This window comes from Homalodisca vitripennis, chromosome 5 (genome assembly GCF_021130785.1).
Source record: "Homalodisca vitripennis isolate AUS2020 chromosome 5, UT_GWSS_2.1, whole genome shotgun sequence".
Taxonomy (NCBI): domain Eukaryota; kingdom Metazoa; phylum Arthropoda; class Insecta; order Hemiptera; family Cicadellidae; genus Homalodisca; species Homalodisca vitripennis.
In genome coordinates, this window is record NC_060211.1 from 56,539,363 (window position 1) to 56,560,857 (window position 21,495).

The 21,495-nt window shown below is 38.6% G+C and overlaps 1 protein-coding gene across 1 annotated transcript; it reads left to right on the forward strand.

Moving 5' to 3' along the window:
• The first annotated feature begins 632 nt into the window (after positions 1-632).
• LOC124363478 (sex-determining region Y protein-like) lies at positions 633-1,958 on the forward strand. The gene has a single exon (XM_046818725.1). The coding sequence runs from the start codon at positions 633-635 to the stop codon at positions 1,956-1,958; it is 1,326 nt and encodes a 441-aa protein (XP_046674681.1).
• Positions 1,959-21,495: the final 19,537 nt, after the last annotated feature.

Here is a 21,495-nt window from a genome sequence, read left to right on the forward strand (position 1 = left end):
TAAAATTAACGCGTATCGAATTTACTATACACAACGTACCTATCTATTAGTGGGAAGACCTAATTCAATGTCGATGTTGATTTTAGCTCCAGTTTACCTTCCGCATAGTGCAGCGTCTAAAATCGGACGCTGTTTCAAACTTGACTCGTAGTATTTGGAGTCATGTCCGTCTGAAGAGAACCAACAAAAAGCCGGCAATGGAGAAGCTCAAAACGATGTACTGTATTTGCATATTGGATTAAAGAAGCTTTTAAATAAATAGTGAAACAATTTGAATAGCAATGATACTTACAATAAAGTTTGATATTACTAATTAATTATCACAATCATGTCCTAATTTGTATGCTTAGGAATAAAATAAACTGTAGGAATAAAATAAAAACTTTTCAGCCAGATCGCGTTCTTAAATTCAATCGGTAAATTTCGTTAAGACTTTTTCAGAGGTATTCATATTGCAATCTACTTAGTGGATAGGAATGTGTTCCGTAACAAATCCAATTACATGAATTAATTAACGACCACCTCGTCACGTCCGTTTGATGAAAATAGCACATACTTTACACACGAGTAGTCGTCCGACATGCCAGAAGCTTGTATATAACCGTAGAGATGGCCAGTGTAATCATTCCAGCATGAGCATCCAAGTCACATTGACCAGTGTGTTGTTGGTGTCTACTGGATTTTGGGCCGCTGCCCATGGTCTGGAACACCATCATGCGGAGCACCACGAGCAAGGACACCCTCATGTGCAGCATTTCAATGTAGGACACCTGCAGGTTCGGCAACAAGAGCAGGGATACTCACATGGGCAGTACCATGAGCAGGGTTACGCACAGGTGCAGTATCATAACCTGGGACACCCACAGCTGCAACGTCAAGAACAGGGATTCGCACATGTGCATCACGAAGAGCACGGACACTCACAGCTGCAGCGCCAAGAGCAGGGACACCCACAGGTGCAGTATCATGATCAGGGATATTCACAGGTGCAGCATCAAGAGCAGGGAAAACCGCAGGTGCAGCACAAAGAGCAGGGACACCCACAGCTGCATCGCGAAGAGCAGGGACACCCACATGTGCAGTATCATGAGCAGGGATATTCACAGGTGCAGCATCATTTGCAGGGACACCTACAGGTGCAACATCAAGAGCAGGGATTCCCCCATGTGCATTATCATGATCAAGGATATTCACAGGTACATCATCAAGAGCAGAAACCACAGTTGCAGAATTACGAGCTGAGACACCCACAGGGGGCGTACCACGAACCTAGACACCCTCAGGTGGAGGTGCATAAGCATGAGCACGATGAGGACCACCATCACGAGGTGAAAACAGTTACGGTCACTAAGAAAGTTCCTGTCCCATACACAGTAGAGGTGGAGAAGAAGATCCCTTACACTGTAGAGGTACCCATAGACAAACCATACCCAGTGGAAGTTCCCCAACCATATCCGGTCTACGTTGAGAAGAAGATACCGTACACGGTCAAGCAGTATGTCCCGCGTCCTTACACGGTGTTCAAGAAGATGCCGTATCCTGTTGCCGTCCATGTCGACCAGCCCTACCCAGTCCACGTGCCCAAGCCCTACAATGTGGTCGTGGAGAGGAAAGTGCCATATCCTGTGGAGAAGCATGTCCCTTATCCTGTGAAGGTATTCGTGAACAAACCATACCCGGTAAATATTCCAATCTACAAACACGTACCATATACGGTGGAGAAGAAGGAACCGTACCCTGTGGAGGTCCCAGTGGAGAAACCTTACCCTGTACCAGTTCCAAAACCCTATGAGGTGTACGTGGAGAAGAAGGTCCCTTATACAGTAGAAAAACCTTCACCCGTCCCCATTCATGTGCCTGTCTACCAAAATGAAGCTCCAGAACACCATGGGCACCAGTACAATCATGCACAGGGTTACACTTCTCAGCAAGTAGTATCTTCTCGACTTCCTCAATAGATAAAGAATTTAAAGTCATTTTAATCCGAATAAGTATTGTTCATGTTGCCCGCGCGTGCGTTTCTACCTGGAGGGATATATCGTATGTGTGCGCGAGCGCAAGCGTGTGTGCGTTTGTTGGTGTTTTCTTTTCATTGTGAAGGAATATATATTGTTTTCTCTCTCTTTTCCTTTTTAATTTTTACATATTTTATAAAATATGTTTCTTGCGTACTTTTAAGCTCATTCCGTATGTTATCTTACATCTAATATTCATATAACTTCATATTATAGAATGTGTTGCATCCTTGTCGTGTCGTTTCATTATCATAAGTGATTAAGTATCATTGTCACACTTAGATTATATTTGCAAAATATGATTATTTTTTACTTGAATTTAGTTAATACGCATCCAAACAGAGCATTAGTTATTTTTAGCTCATTTACAATCATACAACTTTAATTTTGTTCTAAATCGTATACTGTATATTAATTATATTGTGATTGCAAACTCGAGTGGAGATGGACTCGGTTCTCCCACTCAGGCTTTTGCCCATGTGGATATCTTTTTATGTAATCTGTTGGCAATATATTAGTATATCTGTAAATGAGATAAATAAATATATAACATGAAATGAAATATTTTTGTTAAATTATTATGTTTTATTTACAGTCAAATCTTCTGAATGGAAATCCCTAAATTTTATCAGTTTATGCATCCAGCATTGTATGTTTTCATATAACGAGGTGGTCCTATCGGTTTCAAAATATAAACTCCTCAAATCACAAAAATTACTTATTCGGATTTTTTTATTTTCTTTAACACAAGTGCATTCCTCTATGAGAACCATACAAACAAAAATGTACTAACCAAGCGAGTTTGCTTATAGCACTCAATTACCTATTAGTTTTATTATACAGCTCTTTATCTTTAATAGCGTTCGTATTAAAAATCTCTTCTCGTTTTATACCCTAATTAAGATAGCGGCAACTCTGTCAAAATTGAAAAGCCGTGTTGCCACCTAAATTTATAGAGCTATCAATTATATCTAAAAACATGAGCCGATAAACGCAACGAAGAGGACGACTGTTCGATTACAGCCTTCAACGCTCCGGTTCGGATTATAATTAAGGAAACGGAGGGGCGAAACGATTCATCAACGATACACTCACATAAATTATGGATTTAATAAAAGTAATAGCGGCAATATAGTACGAGTTAATAACACATTTTAGTGTGTCATAAAGGAGCGCAAAGTGGATTATATACGGGTCCCAAAGGCGCTGTATCTGTGCTAGCTCGCGGATAAATATTCATTAGGCCGCCAATTAAGTCGGCTACTGAACGAAATACTGGCTTTTAATTTGTTTTTACAAGGTTCCACGTCACCGTGTACCCTCCCTCGACACTCGCAAAGCTTTTATAAGTTATGGGTCTCTCTCTTTTAATGACAGGGCATGGTAATTACGGCCGACCCTTACTAAAATTGATTAGCGGAAGAAATGTTCAACAATTTGAAGGCAATCAACTACATATCACTCTGAAACTATATTTAGTAAATCATTGCAAACAGGTTCTACTTGACCTTTCACTGTATTAACGGTTACTAATTTGCATAACAGAATTCCGTAGTTCGTAGATAGGTCAAAGTAAACATTTCTACAGTGATATTTTGCTGGTTTGCTCAGTGTACTAATTTAGAATATTTTAATTTTACTGTATATTTTTTGGAATGTGCCTTTAAGCAATGTCATATAATTTTTTTCAGTTCTTTATTAACTGTTATTATTTATATACTTAGATTCTAAATTTAGAAATGTTAACTCAGTGGTTGATTATCTACGTCAATCTGGAACTTGAAAATAAATATTGCTTGAACCCTTGAAGTGTTTTTCTTTTCATGCCCGCCTAAATATCTCGACCTAACGAGGGATCTAGCAGCGAACTCCCTGGGATGGACGTCACTCGTGATCGATGCCGAGGCCCGACACGCCACGCGGGCAGGACAGCACTCAGGAGATGGATGAGGGTGGCCTGAGGTAAGACGGATCACCCCGGGGGCTTAGCCCCGGACACGTCCCAGCTGGGAGCAGGAGGTGATGTGTCAACATCTGTGGAATGTCAGAAAGTGAGGACATAGATGAGCCACAACATGTCACCTTGAAGAGAAATCTCAGGATTGTTAGTACTTGGATCGACATTGAGGGTATTCTGGTAAATATTTCTTTGTTATTCTTCAGACTCAAATACGTACACTTTGATATTCCCTTTACGTTTCTTTACTGTGGATATCGTGCAAAGCACTGATCTAGACGCTCTACTCTTTACTAATAATTATGACGAGATCCTTTAAAAGTAATTATTAAATAATCGGCTGTATGATTATAAAAAAATGTTATTTTGTACTGATACTATACGTAATCAACTACGCTTTCTTTTAACGCGTTTTTCTTCAGATGAGGGCAAGAATTCTGACACTATTATAACACAAAAATAACAAGAATAGTAGGCCTAATGTTATTTTCAACTCATTGTTCAAAACGATAAATGTTTTCCCGGTCGAAAAATTTAATTGCTCAGATCCACTCTGCTAAATTAGTGCAAAAAGTGGTTTTAAACCGATTCATATAGGTATTCATACGCAAGAAACAAGTCAGTTTTTGTAAAGACGTGAAATATAGTGGACTAATTCTTTGCAAAAGAGCTATATTGAAGGTAATATATTTATTTTTAGTATGGCATCAAAAATATTTTCAATTACATGAAGACTCGAGTTGATAAAGAGAATTATCTTTTAATCTAAAGCACGAGCCATTTAAGTATGACTTCCAAAAGATGTTATTTAGAATGGAAAACTGTCATTTAAATTCTCATATGAATGGCTATAACACTTTAACTGCCCTAAAAAATTATTTATAAGACAGTAAAACGCTAAAAGATTTCATAAATTACTGTACATTGTTCACAACAAATAAGAATGAGTATTATCAGTTAAACTTCTTATCGCTATAAAGATAACAGACTTCCAACTGGTCAGAAGGGCTTGGTTCTGCAAATGTTTCTATTTGCATATCTATACAAATGAGTTTATAATTAGCTACCTCAGGTATTTGTGATCTTTCTAGAATTGTATTCTGTTACGTATCAAGCACATTCTCGAGGAATGTTTTTCGTTCGTTGCCATCAGAGGAAGGTATTAGCTAATCTTGTTTGAACAATCATAAACACTGTTTTTCTTGGTTTGGTTTAACATTTCAGTAAGAAACGTTTTAAGATTTGAGAGCTCACGGAATGTGGTCCATTTGAACTTGTGTGTTTGCTGGCACAATCTATCACAAAAGTCCACTAACACTAGTGGGAATTTAATGTCGACCGTAATGTTGATTGATTGCCTGTCGAAAGAGTTACCATAACACTATTTGCCTTTTAATGAAATTTGCATAGCGCTACTAGTGGAGGGCCCGGGCAGGCGGGTGGGCGAGTGTCGTGATCGCCGCAGACAGTTCATAAACAGCCGGCCACTGGGACACTATCTGGACACCGGGCTGTTAACAATTACCATAAAATGGAGCCATTAGGAGGAGCGCAGTATAATGGCGGGTGTACGACACCGTGTCGCAGGGAGGTGTGAATGGTAACCGCGCAAACCCGCATAAATTTGTGAGATAATGCGCGGGCTTCACAGAGGAGCGACGTTGTAAATACATACCGTATATTATTAGCCGGCTCGGACCACCTCAGCCTGTAATTGGAGCTGTTCGATACAATCGATTGTTCACTATCGGTATCGCTATCTCGACACCCGCGCCGTGCCGCGTCCTACAGCGAGTCTCTCGCCCACACCACCGCCGCCTTTCACTCCTGGGACCGCACACCTGTAGTAGACAAGTGTGCTGTGTGTTTCCTCAGATAAAAAAGTGTATTCGTAAAGAGAATCACACTTTACAAGCTTTCTACAATGGCAATCCTTATTGATTTTCAGGTACGGTATCGTTAAATTATGTTTTTTTTAGATCGATGAAATATTCTGATTGAATCAGACAGTGAGGTTTTAGCAGGTGTGATTGTGGTAAGGTGTGTTGTCTTCACACACATATTCCATAATTATCGTAAACCACTTTATTTGGTTTAACTCATCTAAACTTTCAATTACAAAATAAGGTCTACTTTTGCACCGTTATGTAAAGGTGGTATTCACATATTAAGTCTATTTTAAATCATTATATATAGTTGAAGGAGGTTTTAGTTTTACAACTTACAAACTTGTTAAATGTACAATAATTTAAAAAATGGAGAAATCGCATACTTACTGGTTTACACTATCGTTTGCACCTTATTTCTTTAGGTTTGCAGAATTTGTCAGTTTCATACAACAATAATCGATATTAATTTCGCTAATACCCCACTATTTTGTAAATAAAAGTAATTTATTATTGTTGGGTTAGACTCTTTCTACCTACAGAGACTCCATCGCATTCTTTCAGCTATAGAAAAGGAAAAAGTTTTAATTCTTTTGACAATATGTAATCAATCAGGGTCAATGGTCCTCGCATTGTATTTTATAATGATAATAAATATAGAATACTGGCCACTACGAACTGAATCATTTCATGGTTGAAGTAATTTATCCTAGAACAATTTGAAAATTTGTTATTTTTCATCATATTTTTCATTCATTAAACACACTGGCATAAGATAAAACCTTAATATACAACAGTGTAATAAATACTAACATGATAATGAAAGCCAGATAAAGGACGTTTATGAATGCCATGTAAAAGCACATTAGGATTCAGACTTTAACTTAGTTATTCCCGCTTTATAGAGCAATAAAGCCTCCATAAAGATGATAAACTGCGAATAGCTCGGCGTGATTTATAGCGAGGAGTCATAGTGTACTGTATGACATACTCTAGCGTTCCGAGGAGCCATATAGTTCTGTATGACATACACTACAGCTTCGAGGAGCCATATAGTACTGTATGACATACACTACAGCTTTGAGGAGCCATATAGTACTGTATGACATACACTACCGTTCCGAGAAGCCATTTAGTACTGTATGAGATACGCTAGCGTTCCGAGGAGCCGTATAGTACTGTATGGAATACAATACGGTTCCAAGGAGCCATTAGTACTGTATGACATACACTATGGTTCCGAGGAGCCATATAAAAACTGTATGACATACAATACAGTTCCAAAGAGCCATATAGTAATGTAGGCCTATGACATACACTGGTGTTCCTCGGAACCATATAGTAATGTATTGTATACACTAGCGTTCCGAGGAACCATATAGTACAGTATGACACACTAGGGTTTCAAGTAGCAATATAGTACTGTATGGCATACTCTAGGGTTCCGAGGAAAAATATAGTACTGTATGACATACAATACAGTTCCAAGAGCCCAGTGTATAGTACAGTACCTATACAATGAACATACACTGGTGTTCCTCGGAACCATATAGTAATGTATTGTATACACTAGCGTTCCGAGGAACCATATAGTACAGTATGACACACTAGGGTTTCAAGTAGCAATATAGTACTGTATGGCATACTCTAGGGTTCCGAGGAAAAATATAGTACTGTATGATACACACTAGCGTTCCGAGAAACCATATTGTACTGTATGATATACACCAGCCTTCTCGAGGAGCCATATAGTACTGAACGACATACATTGGTGTTACGAGGAGCCATATAGTATTGTATTGCAAACACTGGTTTTCCGAGAAGTCATATAGTACTGTATTGCATACACTAGGGTTCCGAGGAGTCATATAGTAATGTTAGGCATAAATTAGGGGTCCCGTAATACCGAGATTAGGACGTATACATGTGTCATGGAGCTGATTTGTTCAATTTGCAGAATAATATTCATCACTTTGTGGACAATCTACTGGTATACGAGTTTATTTCTAGCCACCCGAGTGCCTGACAGATGGATGTGTTAAGTAGGCGATTGTAGATATCACTGTCAAGATGGGGGGAGGGAGGGGTGTCAAAACAGGAAAGCTTGTTAGTCTGACAGCGAGGCCGGCGGTGCTGACTCGGCTAACAGCCCTCTCCATCTTCTCCGGTCCCAGATTAATTGTTTCAATTTGTTTCCTCACGACATATATATTTCAGCTCGGCAACTGAACGCCCACGAGATGTTGAGTCCCCGGGAGCTCGGACGCTGCTACACGCTCACTCACGCGGACATCTACAACAGTAATACGAAATCATTTCTATACGAAATCCGCCTATTGAAATTGTCCTCTTGGTAGCACTTACCAAACATTTCTGCATAATTTAACCGAACCTGACCCTCAGAGCCCAAAAAATCCCATTCATAATGTTTATAAACGGCTCTTGTGGAAACGGTAACCGTCCCGAATAGCACCGAAAATTTCAAAATTTGTACTAAAATTGATCTCGTAGGTATCTCGGCTAAGATCGTTTCCCAGCTTGGTGCACCATTTCGTTTCACTATTGCGGCCGTTCAATCGTAAAAAAACTCACAACTCCTTTCATGAATCTAGGAAACTGTTGTATCTCGCACGGTTTTCGATTATTACTCTATGTGAATCCCATGAGACTAAAGTATTATTTAAATTGTCACAATACCTATTTATTCCGGCCGGGTCGGAAGTACCTATCAGAATATATCTTTTTTAATTGCAGTTCTCGGTTCTTCTTATAAAGATAAATCTCAAACAAAGGGACTTGCTCTTTAACACTATTGGCACATGGAAATATTAAAATGTTGCAGCTTCCTTGATTGCACTTTTTAACAAAAGATGTACCATCTTATGGAGACATGTGCGCGATTTTAAGTCTTAAGTGTGCGCGGGCGTGTGTGAGTGTTTTTACTGTAGAAAACAATAAATCCTTCCACTATTTTTTTTAAATAATTTTTTTCTTTAAAGAAACCAAATTTTAGAATTTAGTACTAGCTCATAAAAAAATTACATTGTTTAAACTATAAGTCAATTTTCAAAAACATCTGCAATAACACTTTACAGTTGTACACACAGTTACAGTATATACTTGTTTATTATCAAGACCAATATATATGTTGAGTTTAGTCCTAAACAAACTCCCAAAATAGTTAGATGACTTCTACGTAGACATTGCATCTTTTGACAACTGATTTACAAAGTTTGTAGCGCATCTTCATGCACTGTAAATTCTTAAGGTATCAGGGAATTTGTTTCTTCTAAAGCCCAACATCACGACATTTTTTTTGAATTCATTAGATTTTTTTGAATAGAAATGTTGAGACGCTGTAATTCCTTATTCTTATATCATATATTAATGTGATTGTATTAGTTATTCATTACAATGATATATTGGGCATAGTTTGCATGGATCCTTCTTTCTATTAAATTTTTGTTGAATATTACGTTTTACAATATTATTCTACTTTAGCCTTTATATTAACTAAACTAGTTCCATTTTATGTTTATTTTCTAGTTGGTAAGTAATCCTAGGAATGCATTTTCTTTTTATAATTGAAATTACTGTACTACTTGTACTTAATAACATTTTTTCTGATGAAAATCAAGATAGAAATAAACAGTTTCTCATATTGGATCATGGGCGTAATAAGGAGGAGGACTCATGGGGCCCAAGATTCCCCAGGAAATTTTGGAATACATAGATTAACATTGCACCTAGTAGTTTCTTTTAGGCTAGAACACATTTATGAGGTATTAGAGCTCAAAAATTTCCAGTAGAAAGATTCCTAACCCTCTATTTTTGAGGGTATTTTATATTTCTTAAACCACGCAGTGAATCACCCCCCCCCCCTCCTGAAATTGTTTTCCATTCACGCAATTGCATTGGACATCATTATATAACTATGAAATGCTTCCATGTACCTTTTTAGCACTGTATTGGAGCTTGAAAATAAAAAGCTCAGAACGATACAAGCAACCCCTTGTTTTAGTATCGTTAACTCAATCATGGGTTTGGAAATCTGTTGTGACACAAATGTTATAGTTCTGTAAACAACTAGATTTACTTGTAGTATTGCAAAACAAACGGGGATATTACCCTGTCAGCGGCCGTACTCGGTCCCCGCATACACTATCAGGCAAGGCGACATAATTCCGTATGGTTACGATCGGGTCACGTGTTTGCAGAAACTAGAGTGTTCATTTGTCCCACTAGGGTATGGGTCTACTCGCCCTCGCGGTGTGAGTGGACTGCTTGTCGCCTTCCTCTCTCTCTCTCTCACACACACACACACACACACACACACACACACACACACACACACACACACACACACTCATAGCCGGCCATCTGTTCACTTAAGATTTGCTTGTTTATAAGAGCTATAAACAGTGTGGAAGCCCGAACTCTTTTGTAAGTAAAGGTCTAAGTAAACTCCTTTGCAAGTAAGGGTCTAAGTTGCGGACGGATCAGGAATACGGTCTGTAAAACCACTAAGCGAAGACTCGCAACACTCTTTGGGGTTATTACAAGATTTGTGTGCTTCGGTATTACAGAAAACTCAATGGAAGCGCCATGACTGAACAAATTTAATTATGAATGATCATCCCATGTTATATATTAAGTTAAAGAAATGTTTAACCAAGAATTCCCTAATGTCTCTAATGTTTTAGTGTAACATAAATTCAGTGTTCTAATATACAGTTAAGAAGTTAGTACTGTCCTTTTTGATAAAATCTAAAGAGTTATATAGTTATGGACTATATAACTCTTGTCCAAAGCTTGTGAGCAGCTCTGAAGTGAGTAATTGTTACAAACAGTAAATGTATAGTTTGATTATAATTAGGTTTGTAAAATGTTGCTTAATAGTTAAATTACGTAACAAGAATTTGAATTATAAGATAACATCCAATATGCCGTATTTGTAGATTTGATTTAGGCCAATTTCCTTATTGATTTTGTAAAGAATGCTAAATATTGAGATTTCATGACGACATCTTTATAACTACAACAAAATAATAACAAGTTATAATTTTATTGCTTCTAACCATTTAGAAACAAAGAAACAAAACCACTATTCATTGCTAAAAGAATGCTCGCCGAATGTTATGTATGCAACTTCTGTTTAAACCATGTAATTATTAGGTAACGACATTTCAACGGTGGGATTGTAATTATTTGTACAAAATCTAATCAGTTCAGATTCCAACTTAAACTTACCGATGTTAAGGCAGTATGTTTAGCTAAAAGTCCACAGTTGTCTAAGTACCTGAGCTGTCGACGCTCTGATAAATACTGACTGCAGAATAAACGCTGTTATTACGCCATTAGCATGTGTGATGCCGGTCACGTCAGGGTGGGCTGCTGACACCACCGCTCTTATTAATTAGCAAACATATATTATTTGTCTTACTGGCGCTATCTTACAAAAGGTAATAAATTAATTACTCCCCAGTAAGGCCTCCTCCACACGGCCAACATGTAATTAAATAATTTACTGCAGATCGGTTGCCCGTTTGAGACAGAGCCGTCGGCCGTGGCCGGGCCGCTTATTATACGACCTCGGTCGCATCGTAAATTATTTAGTCGTCTGATAAAATTGTTTCTTTGAACAACCATTGTGGTCTTGAGTTATGCAGGCAATAACTTGTGATCGTAGAAGTGCCGCCCACTTCCATTTCACACCTGGACCCTTAGATAAACGTCAAGTGAGGGCAAACACAATTTAATAACCGAAATTACTGAGCGGCCGTGGTCATAAATAACTGGTTAACGAAGCCGGGGCGGCGCGATCAGCACATAACTCATCTTGTGCAACTCTCATTACAGAGCCGACAGCGGGGCTCGCACAGTCGGGCCCGACCCACGTGGTCAGAGTGTGATGCTAGGAGACTGCTTTCAATGTTAGAACATGGCCGACTGCAAGGTGACCACCGTGATGGATGATTTCAACTCTCATCACAGAGCCGACAGCGAGACTCACACAGTCGAAGCCGACCCAACGTGGTCAGCGTGTGATGCTAGGAGACTGCTTGCAATGTTAGAACATGGCGGAATGCAAGGTGACCACCGTGATGGATGATTTCAACTCTCATCACAGAGCCGACAGCGAGACTCACACAGTCGGGCCCGACCCACGTGGTCAGCGTGTGATGCTAGGAGACTGCTTGCAATGTTAGAACATGGCGGAATGCAAGGTGACCACCGTGATGGATGATTTCAACTCTCATCACAGAGCCGACAGCGAGACTCGCACAGTCGGGCCCGACCCACGTGGTCAGAGTGTGATGCTAGGAGACTGCTTGCAATGTTAGAACATGGCGGAATGCAAGGTGACCACCGTGATGGATGATTTCAACTCTCATCACAGAGCCGACAGCGAGACTCGCACAGTCGGGCCCGACCCACGTGGTCAGAGTGTGATGCTAGGGGACTGCTTGCAATGTTAGAACATGGCCGACTGCAAGGTGACCACCGTGATGGATGATTTCAACTCTCATCACAGAGCCGACAGCGAGACTCGCACAGTCGGGGCCGACCCACGTGGTCAGCGTGTGATGCTAGGAGACTGCTTGCAATGTTAGAACATGGCGGAATGCAAGGTGACCACCGTGATGGATTATTTCAACTCTCATCACAGAGCCGACAGCGAGACTCGCACAGTCGGGGCCGACCCACGTGGTCAGCGTGTGATACTAGGAGACTGCTTGCAATGTTAGAACATGGCGGAATGCAAGGTGACCACCGTGATGGATGATTTCAACTCTCATCACAGAGCCGACAGCGAGACTCGCACAGTCGGGGCCGACCCACGTGGTCAGTGTGTGATGTTAGGAAACTGCTTGCAATGTTAGAACATGGCCGACTGCAAGGTGACCACCGTGATGGATACTTTCAACTCTCATCACAGAGCCAACAACGAGACTCGCACAGTCGAAGTCGACCCAACGTGGTCAGCGTGTGATGCTAGGAGACTGCTTACAATGTTAGAACATGGCCGACTGCAAGGTGACCACCGTGATGGATGCTTTCAACTCTCATCACAGAGCCGACAGCGAGTTCGCACAGTCGAAGCCGACCCAACGTGGTCAGCGTGTGATGTTAGAAGACTGCTTACAATGTTAGAACATGGCCGACTTCAAGGTGACCACCGTGATGGATGCTTTCACATTGAATCGACCCTTCCTTACCTAGGATGTGTGCAATTTTAGAACATAGCCGAAAGCGATATATTGCTTGCAATGTGGACTTGGTTTACTGCCCTATTAATAATAACCATTATCCTGATAATTTTTTTACTTCTTTCATTGTATGCAATGTTAGAACAAAATACACGGTATATTTTTTGTAAGATTATTAAAAGCTATAAACCAAAATGTAATACAAGCAAGAATAAGCGCATTTATTTAATATTTAAGGAAAGGAATTACTCCATAAATATATATAGTTTTATTAGCATACAAACATAAATCGATGTGAAACTCAGGAAAGATGCTACATGATTGCCGTCTAGTCTTTTCAACAAGAGGCTATAAACAGCAATACTGAGCTAGACTAGACCGCTGGAACTACGTGCTGTGTTGCAATACTGGACTAGACCACTGGAACTATGTCATGCACTGATATATATTATATACTGGACTAGACCGCTGGAACTATGTACTGTACTGCAATATTGGACTAGACCGCTGGAACTATGTACTGTACTGCAATATTGGACTAGACAGCTGGAACTATGTACTGTACTGCAATACTGGACTAGACCGCTGGGACTATGTATTGTACTGCAATATCTCTCCCTCTCCCCCAAGTTTTCGGGATGAAGCCGTCTCTAGTCTCGGCCGGGTTCCTGATCCTGTGCAGATTGTCGATGATAACCTCGGTCCCCGGGGGGGACGTGACACTTCGCAGGTGTCGGGAAACTAGCTGAGCTGGGATCGCGCATCTGAACATGAGATCTCTTAACACAGGTTTTGATGAGATGAGCTCTCTCGTGGGCGATTTTGATTTCTATGTCTTTGGGGTTTCTGAGACTTGGCTTCATCCTGAAACATCATCTGCTGACTACACGATACCGGGGTACACTCTGCTGCGTTGTAACCGCCGCGGTGGTCAGGAGGACTGTTCCATTGAAACCACAGGTGGAGGGGTGGCCCTGTATGTTAAGGAGGGTATTGCCTACCAGCAGTACACTCTGGCAGATGATGTGGACCCTGGTATTGAAACTCTGTGTATAGTGGTCAAAGTGGAGGGGGTTAGGTTTGGCATATGTGTGGTTTACAGGCCGCCACACGTGAGGTACACTTCGATGTCAGCTCTTTTACACTCTCTCTTTGTTGGCTTGGCAATGGAAGTAAACACTGTTTTGTGTTTAGGGACTTAAATATTGATTTACTGTGAAAGACTTGCAACGAAGCTAGATTTTTACGCCGACTCTTGAAGGAATCAAATGCAGTTCAACTTATAAATGAGCCAACAAGAGTGACTGCAACATCAGCCACCTTGTTAGACCACATAATAGTGGACAGGTCGGCTGAGGTCGAGAGGACCAGCGTCATCGATGCACCAAGTATATTGGACTATAGAGGAGTAAAGATGACAGACCATAGATTGATTTACTGCATCTTTAAATTTGCTAAGAAAATGGAAAGGGCTCCTAAAATGATTACTTATAGAGGCTTTTCAAAGTTTAATGAAGAACGTGCTGTAGCCGATATTGCTGGTATTGATTGGGACAATGCAATGAATATAGTGGGAGTCGATAATATTGAGCAATTTATCACAATGAATATTCGAAAGGTGTTTGATGAGCAGGCCCCTCTAGTTTGCAAGAGAGTGACAAAGGAAAAGGCACCCTGGAGAAATGACGCAATAATTAAAAAAACTAAGAGTAAAAATAAATTGCATAGAAAATATTGGAAAACCAGGGCATACAAAGATTGGGAATTGTATCAGACAGCATGTAATGAACTTAATCGAATGGTGTGGAAAGCAAAGAAAACATTTTTTACAGAAAAGCTGTCATCCTCAACTAACACCAAAGATTTCTGGACTTGTCTTAAGAAGTATAATGTTGTTGGAAAATCTACTAATAAGAATATACCGCACAACTTGGATTTGAACGAGTTAAATAGATATTTTAATGAAATGGGCAGTGCAAGTGATGCTAGCGATGGAATAATCTTCTATTATATAAAAATGAAACTGTTCGTGTGTGTAACAGCATCACTCACAAACGGCTGGACGGATTCGCCTAATTTTTTTTTTAATTTGTTCGTCTTGATCTGTAGAAGGTTATAGGATACTTTTTATCCCTTTCCCGATTCAGGATTCCGCCCCACTGGTTACAGAAATACCCGTAAGAAATGCATCGCAGCAAACATATGTTATTAAGTGAAAGAGTCTTTTCAAATTTTTAATCAGCTGTTCTTTGTAAACATATATAATGCGACAAAAAATATATTTATATATAAATTTCTTTACACTTATAGTTTTAAAGCATAGAGTAAGCTTAAGAGAAACGACAAATTTTTGTTTAAACTGTTTCTGCAATCATAATATATAAAAATGAATGTTTGTGTGTTTGTCCTTTATAGACTCAGAAACTATTGGACCGATCACTATGAAAATTTGTATTTTTTTCTATGTAGAAGGTTTATACGCAATGCCCATTGATGTAACTAACCACCAGGCTGTACTGCAAGATATAAAAGTTATCAAAGCGCCTGCACATTATAAACTGCAATTACAACACAGTAGTTACGTATATTAAAATATCCAAACACTATTTGAAGGCAAAGAAATATACGGGCAAAGCTTAAGAGACGCGTGCGAAGCCGCGGGAAACAGCTAGTATTGAATACTTCAAAGTAAATAAGTGAATGATGCGACAGCTGTCTTTAACTTTCATGCAGTCACTCTTGATGACGTAAAATCAGTAATGAACGAAATAAATTCAAGAGCAGCAGGAATTGATGAAATATCCATACAAATGATTAAAGCAGTGAGCCCTTATGCTTTAGGTGCCATTACGCATCTGATAAATGAGTCTTTGACTGAAGGGTTCTTTCCTCAGAGATGGAAAGAAAGTATAGTTTACCCCTACCTAAGGTACCCACCCCTCATAGTGTTAATCAATTTAGACCAATTTCAATTTTGCCTGCAATGTCAAAAATTTTAGAGAAAATAGCAACTCAACAACTGATGAAACATAATTATGTATGATGAGAATATTTTACCAAAAACTCAATCTGGTTTCAGACACAACCACGGCACTTGCACTGCCTTGACAAATCTGTTTTGTGATTTGATTGATGCTAAAGACAGTGGAAAGTATAGTTCAGTTGTCATGCTGGATTATTCGCAGGCTTTCGACTCAATAAGTCATAGGATGTTGCTGGCTAAAATGCACTTTTATGGTTTTGGTCTAAATGCTATTGAGTGGGTGAAGTCTTATATTGGAGGAAGAAGCCAGGTAACAAAGATTGAGAATGAGACATCTGGTTCTAGTTAGAAGGCGAGGTGTACCTCAGGGAAGTTGTCTTGGTCCTGTACTGTTTAATCTGTACACTTCTGACTTCCCTACGTGTATAAAACATTGTACGGCACATTTGTACGCCGATGACTGCCAGTTGCACTTGGCCTATGATCCTGGTTCAGTGCCTGAGGCATTTACCAATATAAATTCAGATCTTGAGATCATAAGTAAATGGTCTGTTGACAATGGGTTAAGGCTCAATGTAGACAAGTGCACTGTCCTTCATGTCATCCCACAAAATCTGGTACGGGCCTTGACGGATAGAGGTGTGGGGATCGCTCTTGATGGTGAGTTTTTGGCAGTATGTGACCGGGTCAAAATTCTCGGCATCTTGCTTGATAGCGACCTAACTTTCTCTGATCACGTCACTCATGCTATACAGCGTGCTCTTGGCAGATTAACAGGCCTGTACAAATTCAGAAGTCTGCTGCCGGAATTCGCCAAGCTTCAGCTTATGCAGTCGATGGTCTTTTCTGTCTTTTACTACTGCTATCCTGCTTTCGGTAACATCATCTCGCGGAGTGACGTCGATCGCATTCAGAGACTTCAAAACTCTGCTATACGTTTCATTTTCAATTTCAGACGATTTGATCACGCATCCCCCTTTCGGGATGCTGCTAAATTTCTGCCAATGGAATCCGTCTGCAGGATTCTGACGTGCTGCATGGTCCACAAAATCCTATCACACAAGGAACCACGGTACTTGAGTGAGCGGTTGTTGTTCCGAGAGGAGGTCTCGCAACGTAGCACTCGCCATGGCTATCTGCTAAACTTTCGTAGAGTCAGATATGAAGTCAGAAGAAGGAGTTTCTCATACTTCGGCCCTAAGTTGTACAACGACCTCCCCCTTAACCTAAAAGAATACAGTTTTTCTACATTTAAAAGGGAGCTTAAAGACTTTTTGATTGTTAACAATTAACTAAGTTATGCTAGTATGTAAAAATAAGAAATGTTACACTTTTTACCACTGCATTATTTTAAATTAGCCACTAGATTTTATTGTACATGTTTAAATTAACTTTAGTTTAGTTTTTGTTATTTAGTTTTTAAGGCATTCAGTGACTTGAGTTGTTCTGAAAAACAGTAAATGTACTGAGAAACGCTTGCAAATAAAGGCATTTTTATTTATTTATTTATTTAATATTGGACTAGACCGCTGGAACTATGTACTGTACTGCAATATTGGACTAGACCGCTGGAACTATGTACTGTACTGCAATATTGGACTAGACCGCTGGAAACTATGTACTGTACTGCAATATTGGACTAGACCGCTGGAACTATGTACTGTACTGCAATATTGGACTAGACCGCTGAACTATGTACTGTACTGCTTTACTTTAGTACTTGCGATTTCCATTACAAAAATTGTGGCGTAGAAATTCCAAGTCACTATTTTTATGATATAGTTGTTCTTCTCCTTGCACTGGTTTCCGGTAAAAATTACATATGAGGTATACAAGAGTAATTCGGTAGTGCATACACTGTAAAATATAGTTTTCTTTATAAATTATGGACAAGAACATAAACAAAAAGAATATACGTCGCACTACCAAATTATCATCTTAAACTTTCCGTTATCTATTTTTATATCACATTCAGATTACATTATAGGAGAATGAGTATACGATACAGTTGAATGCAGCCTTTGAAGGACAAATAATGAGATTTTACAACAAATGAAAATGTAGAACGTCAAACAGACGGATTACCTTCACAACCAAGAAACTTCAAGCGAGCAAAAACACGAAATACCAATATAAACTTGGGAAACCAAGCGTTAAGATCTGCACCAATCAGCGAACACGATAAATGCATAAACCTTAGGATACGAGGATAAAGCGTTGGTTGATAGGCGAAAATAGTTGCTAAACCAGACAAGCAATTGAATTTTTAAAAACGTACTAGGAATTACTCCGAGCAATTCTTAAAGTATAGTAAAAGAAACAATATAAATAATCAAGAAAAAATAATTTAAACAAAGAAATTAGCATCAAATTAGCAAAATACTGGCAGTTGTTAGATTGATCATTTATTGGATAGGCTTCAACCATCACGATCCAGGGCCGCTCATTCCAATTTACCTGTATTATTAGCAAATATGTATTACTGAACAATTGGAATTAGAACATAGCACTGCAATTAATGTATGTAATTAACATGTATGAAAATACACTGTACAAGTAACACTAATTACTAGCCTTAAATTACAAAGGAAGATCAAATTATCTTCAGAATGTAGGCGACAACGGCGGGTGAAGGTGACAAGCGAGTTACTGGGCTATAATCATCCTAAGCTGCTTGAGAACACTACGCTGAGGACGGTTCTTCGTAAGTTGGGCAGGTTGTGCACAAGAATCCATAATCAAATTAGCTGCTTACTGAGTCTTTATATTGATTACAAGGAATAGAATAATTACACTCGAGTCTTTCTTCATTTACCTAAAAGTGAGATAGCCCTAATAACAATCTCTGTCAAATTGCTGCATTCCATATTCAGTTATCTATTACTAGTTATTAACATCATCATTATAAAACTATGTAAATACCTCAACAAATGGCCATAGCTCGAGCGGTTAATGACGTCATTATTACTTTCTGCCAATTATTTATTCCGCAACGAGAGGAAGTGAGGCTATGATCACTACTTAGAAACCATTCACATGCTAACTACGGACGGATCTGGTAAACATGATAACTACCGTAATTACTAACTCTCCAAGTAAAATTTGTAGTGAAATAGTACTTAAAGGTACAATTATCTTTATAGGTTTATTAGCCAGCATGTTGGCTGTGGTTCCGTATCGGACTAGAATATCAAACTGAAATATATTTACCGGTACCCACAATCGAAATTGAAACAAAAACAAATTACATTATTTTATCTTATAATATTGGAAACGCGTGATTTCAATATTACATTTATTTTTATTCGTGTAGCTGATTAAAACTATTCAATATAGCTGTTATTAAGTTCAACTACATTTTCATTGCCTAAAGAGGAACATTTGGCTTCAAAAGTAGTAAAATGTTATATATAAAAGAACATGAAGGTGAGAATCAAGGATAAAAGCAAGATGCTATTGAAACGTAAGAAAAGAGAAAAACTTAATTTCATTCTAAACAGAGAAAACATCTATTTTTGGCAAACTAACCGAACACCTATACAAAATGTATGTAAATTCATCTGACAAGGATACACATTTTGTATTTCTAGTTGTGTGCCCTGGAAAACTGTACGGTTTTAAATTTGTTTAATCAATATTGATATTTGTTAAGAGTACCTAAGAATCTAACAGTACTTTTTGAATAGTGTCTCTTAATAATTTTTGTAAACCATATGTTTATAATATGTGTATTTATACTGTAGCCTACACTAATTAAAACAATGATCATTTTATTTAGATTACTTTAGTGCTTACTTAATTTAACTTCAATAGTATGTTCGGCTGTTAGTATCCCAATACGGTAATGCATTCCTTAATAATACAATTAATTGTAAATGCTGTACGGTTCAACGTTTATACTTACACATTTCTCAATATAAATTTATTATAACATATTTCAGTGTATTTGTTAATTTTACGAAGCTATCTGTAGCAAAGGGATTTTATATATACGTAGTCTATTGTTCCCGTATAAAATCAACATTAAGGTATTGATTAACATTTTTGGGCTAAGCCAGTGTGGTAAAAGTTTAATAGGGTGTTTGTACTCTACAAATTGTGCTTAAGAATTATTACAAAGAATAGAAGGCTAATTGAGTTCTAAAACTCACTTTTCGAGGAGTTTGGGGTTATTATGTTGTCTAGAGTACTGACTGATAGAGTATAATAGAGTTATTTAGTACCAACCTCTCGTTAAAGCATATTGTAGCAGTCTAACACCTTCCAGGAAATATATTGCTAGGACCTTGATAGGTCCAAGGATTGGAAATAAACCTTTATGAAGATGTAGCGGCATATATGGACGTGTACACTGTTTCAATAACGTCCTATGAGGATACAGTTTCAGCCATTTGGACATGATAGACTTTAGCATGGCACAAGCCATATCAGGAGGGTATTATTCCAATCTTTGGACATGACCCTTATAGTGTCCTCGATTCACAACCCTCCCCCTCCCATCCCTTAAAATTACATCATAGATTGGGAGAGAGATGCTATCAGTGACCCTCAGATGCAAAAACTTATTGGCCTAAAGTTTCGTGCCATCAGGTTCTAACTTCTAAATGTACAGGTAAGCTGACATATCGAGGGGTTGTGCTTCTTGCAACCTCAAGTTGATAAGCCTTTCTGGATAACCCCCGGCTATAGACCGATAACGGCATCAGTGCCCTACTATCACCCTCTGTACCATTTGCCCGAGTTCCCCCATCACAGAGTACAAAATGTTCATGTAGAATAACATCCCCGACATTACAATAACACAGGGTCCCTCCAGTAACATTCACTGTTATAATGGTAGTACCGTGAACCCTACGTTACTATATCATGCAGGTTTATTTCCCAGTTTATCATACAAATGGGCGTTTTAGTGCTCATAAAGGTGAGGATAAATCAGTTGTACCTTGAATTGCAAAAGTATGATGTACTTTTTTACTTTTAGTGCTTGGATTGTATATTGATAGAGATGATAATTCCCACAGATTATTTTATACACATTATGATATAACCTATTAATATTCTATAAATATAAAATAAAATTTCAATGTAGTCAACCAAAATAATATTGTTTTGTACAATAAATATTGAATATTTATATTTATAATATTTGACACTTGTTCACGTGTCATTTACGTACTCATTATTAGCAATGCATTGTGCAAATAAACAAATTTCAAACAAAGTTAGTATGTGACAAAGCAAGGGTAAATTATATTGCATTGTATTCTATTAGAGGAAGTCTATAGAATCTTCCTATTGGATATCCTCATACAATCATTTGTATATGATTGTTTATTATGATTTCCAGACTCCAAAGCTGACCTCTTATGCGTCAATAGGTATGTAAAATATTGTTAGCCAATCTCACACAATATCTTCAATATGGATTTTTTACAAGCTTGCA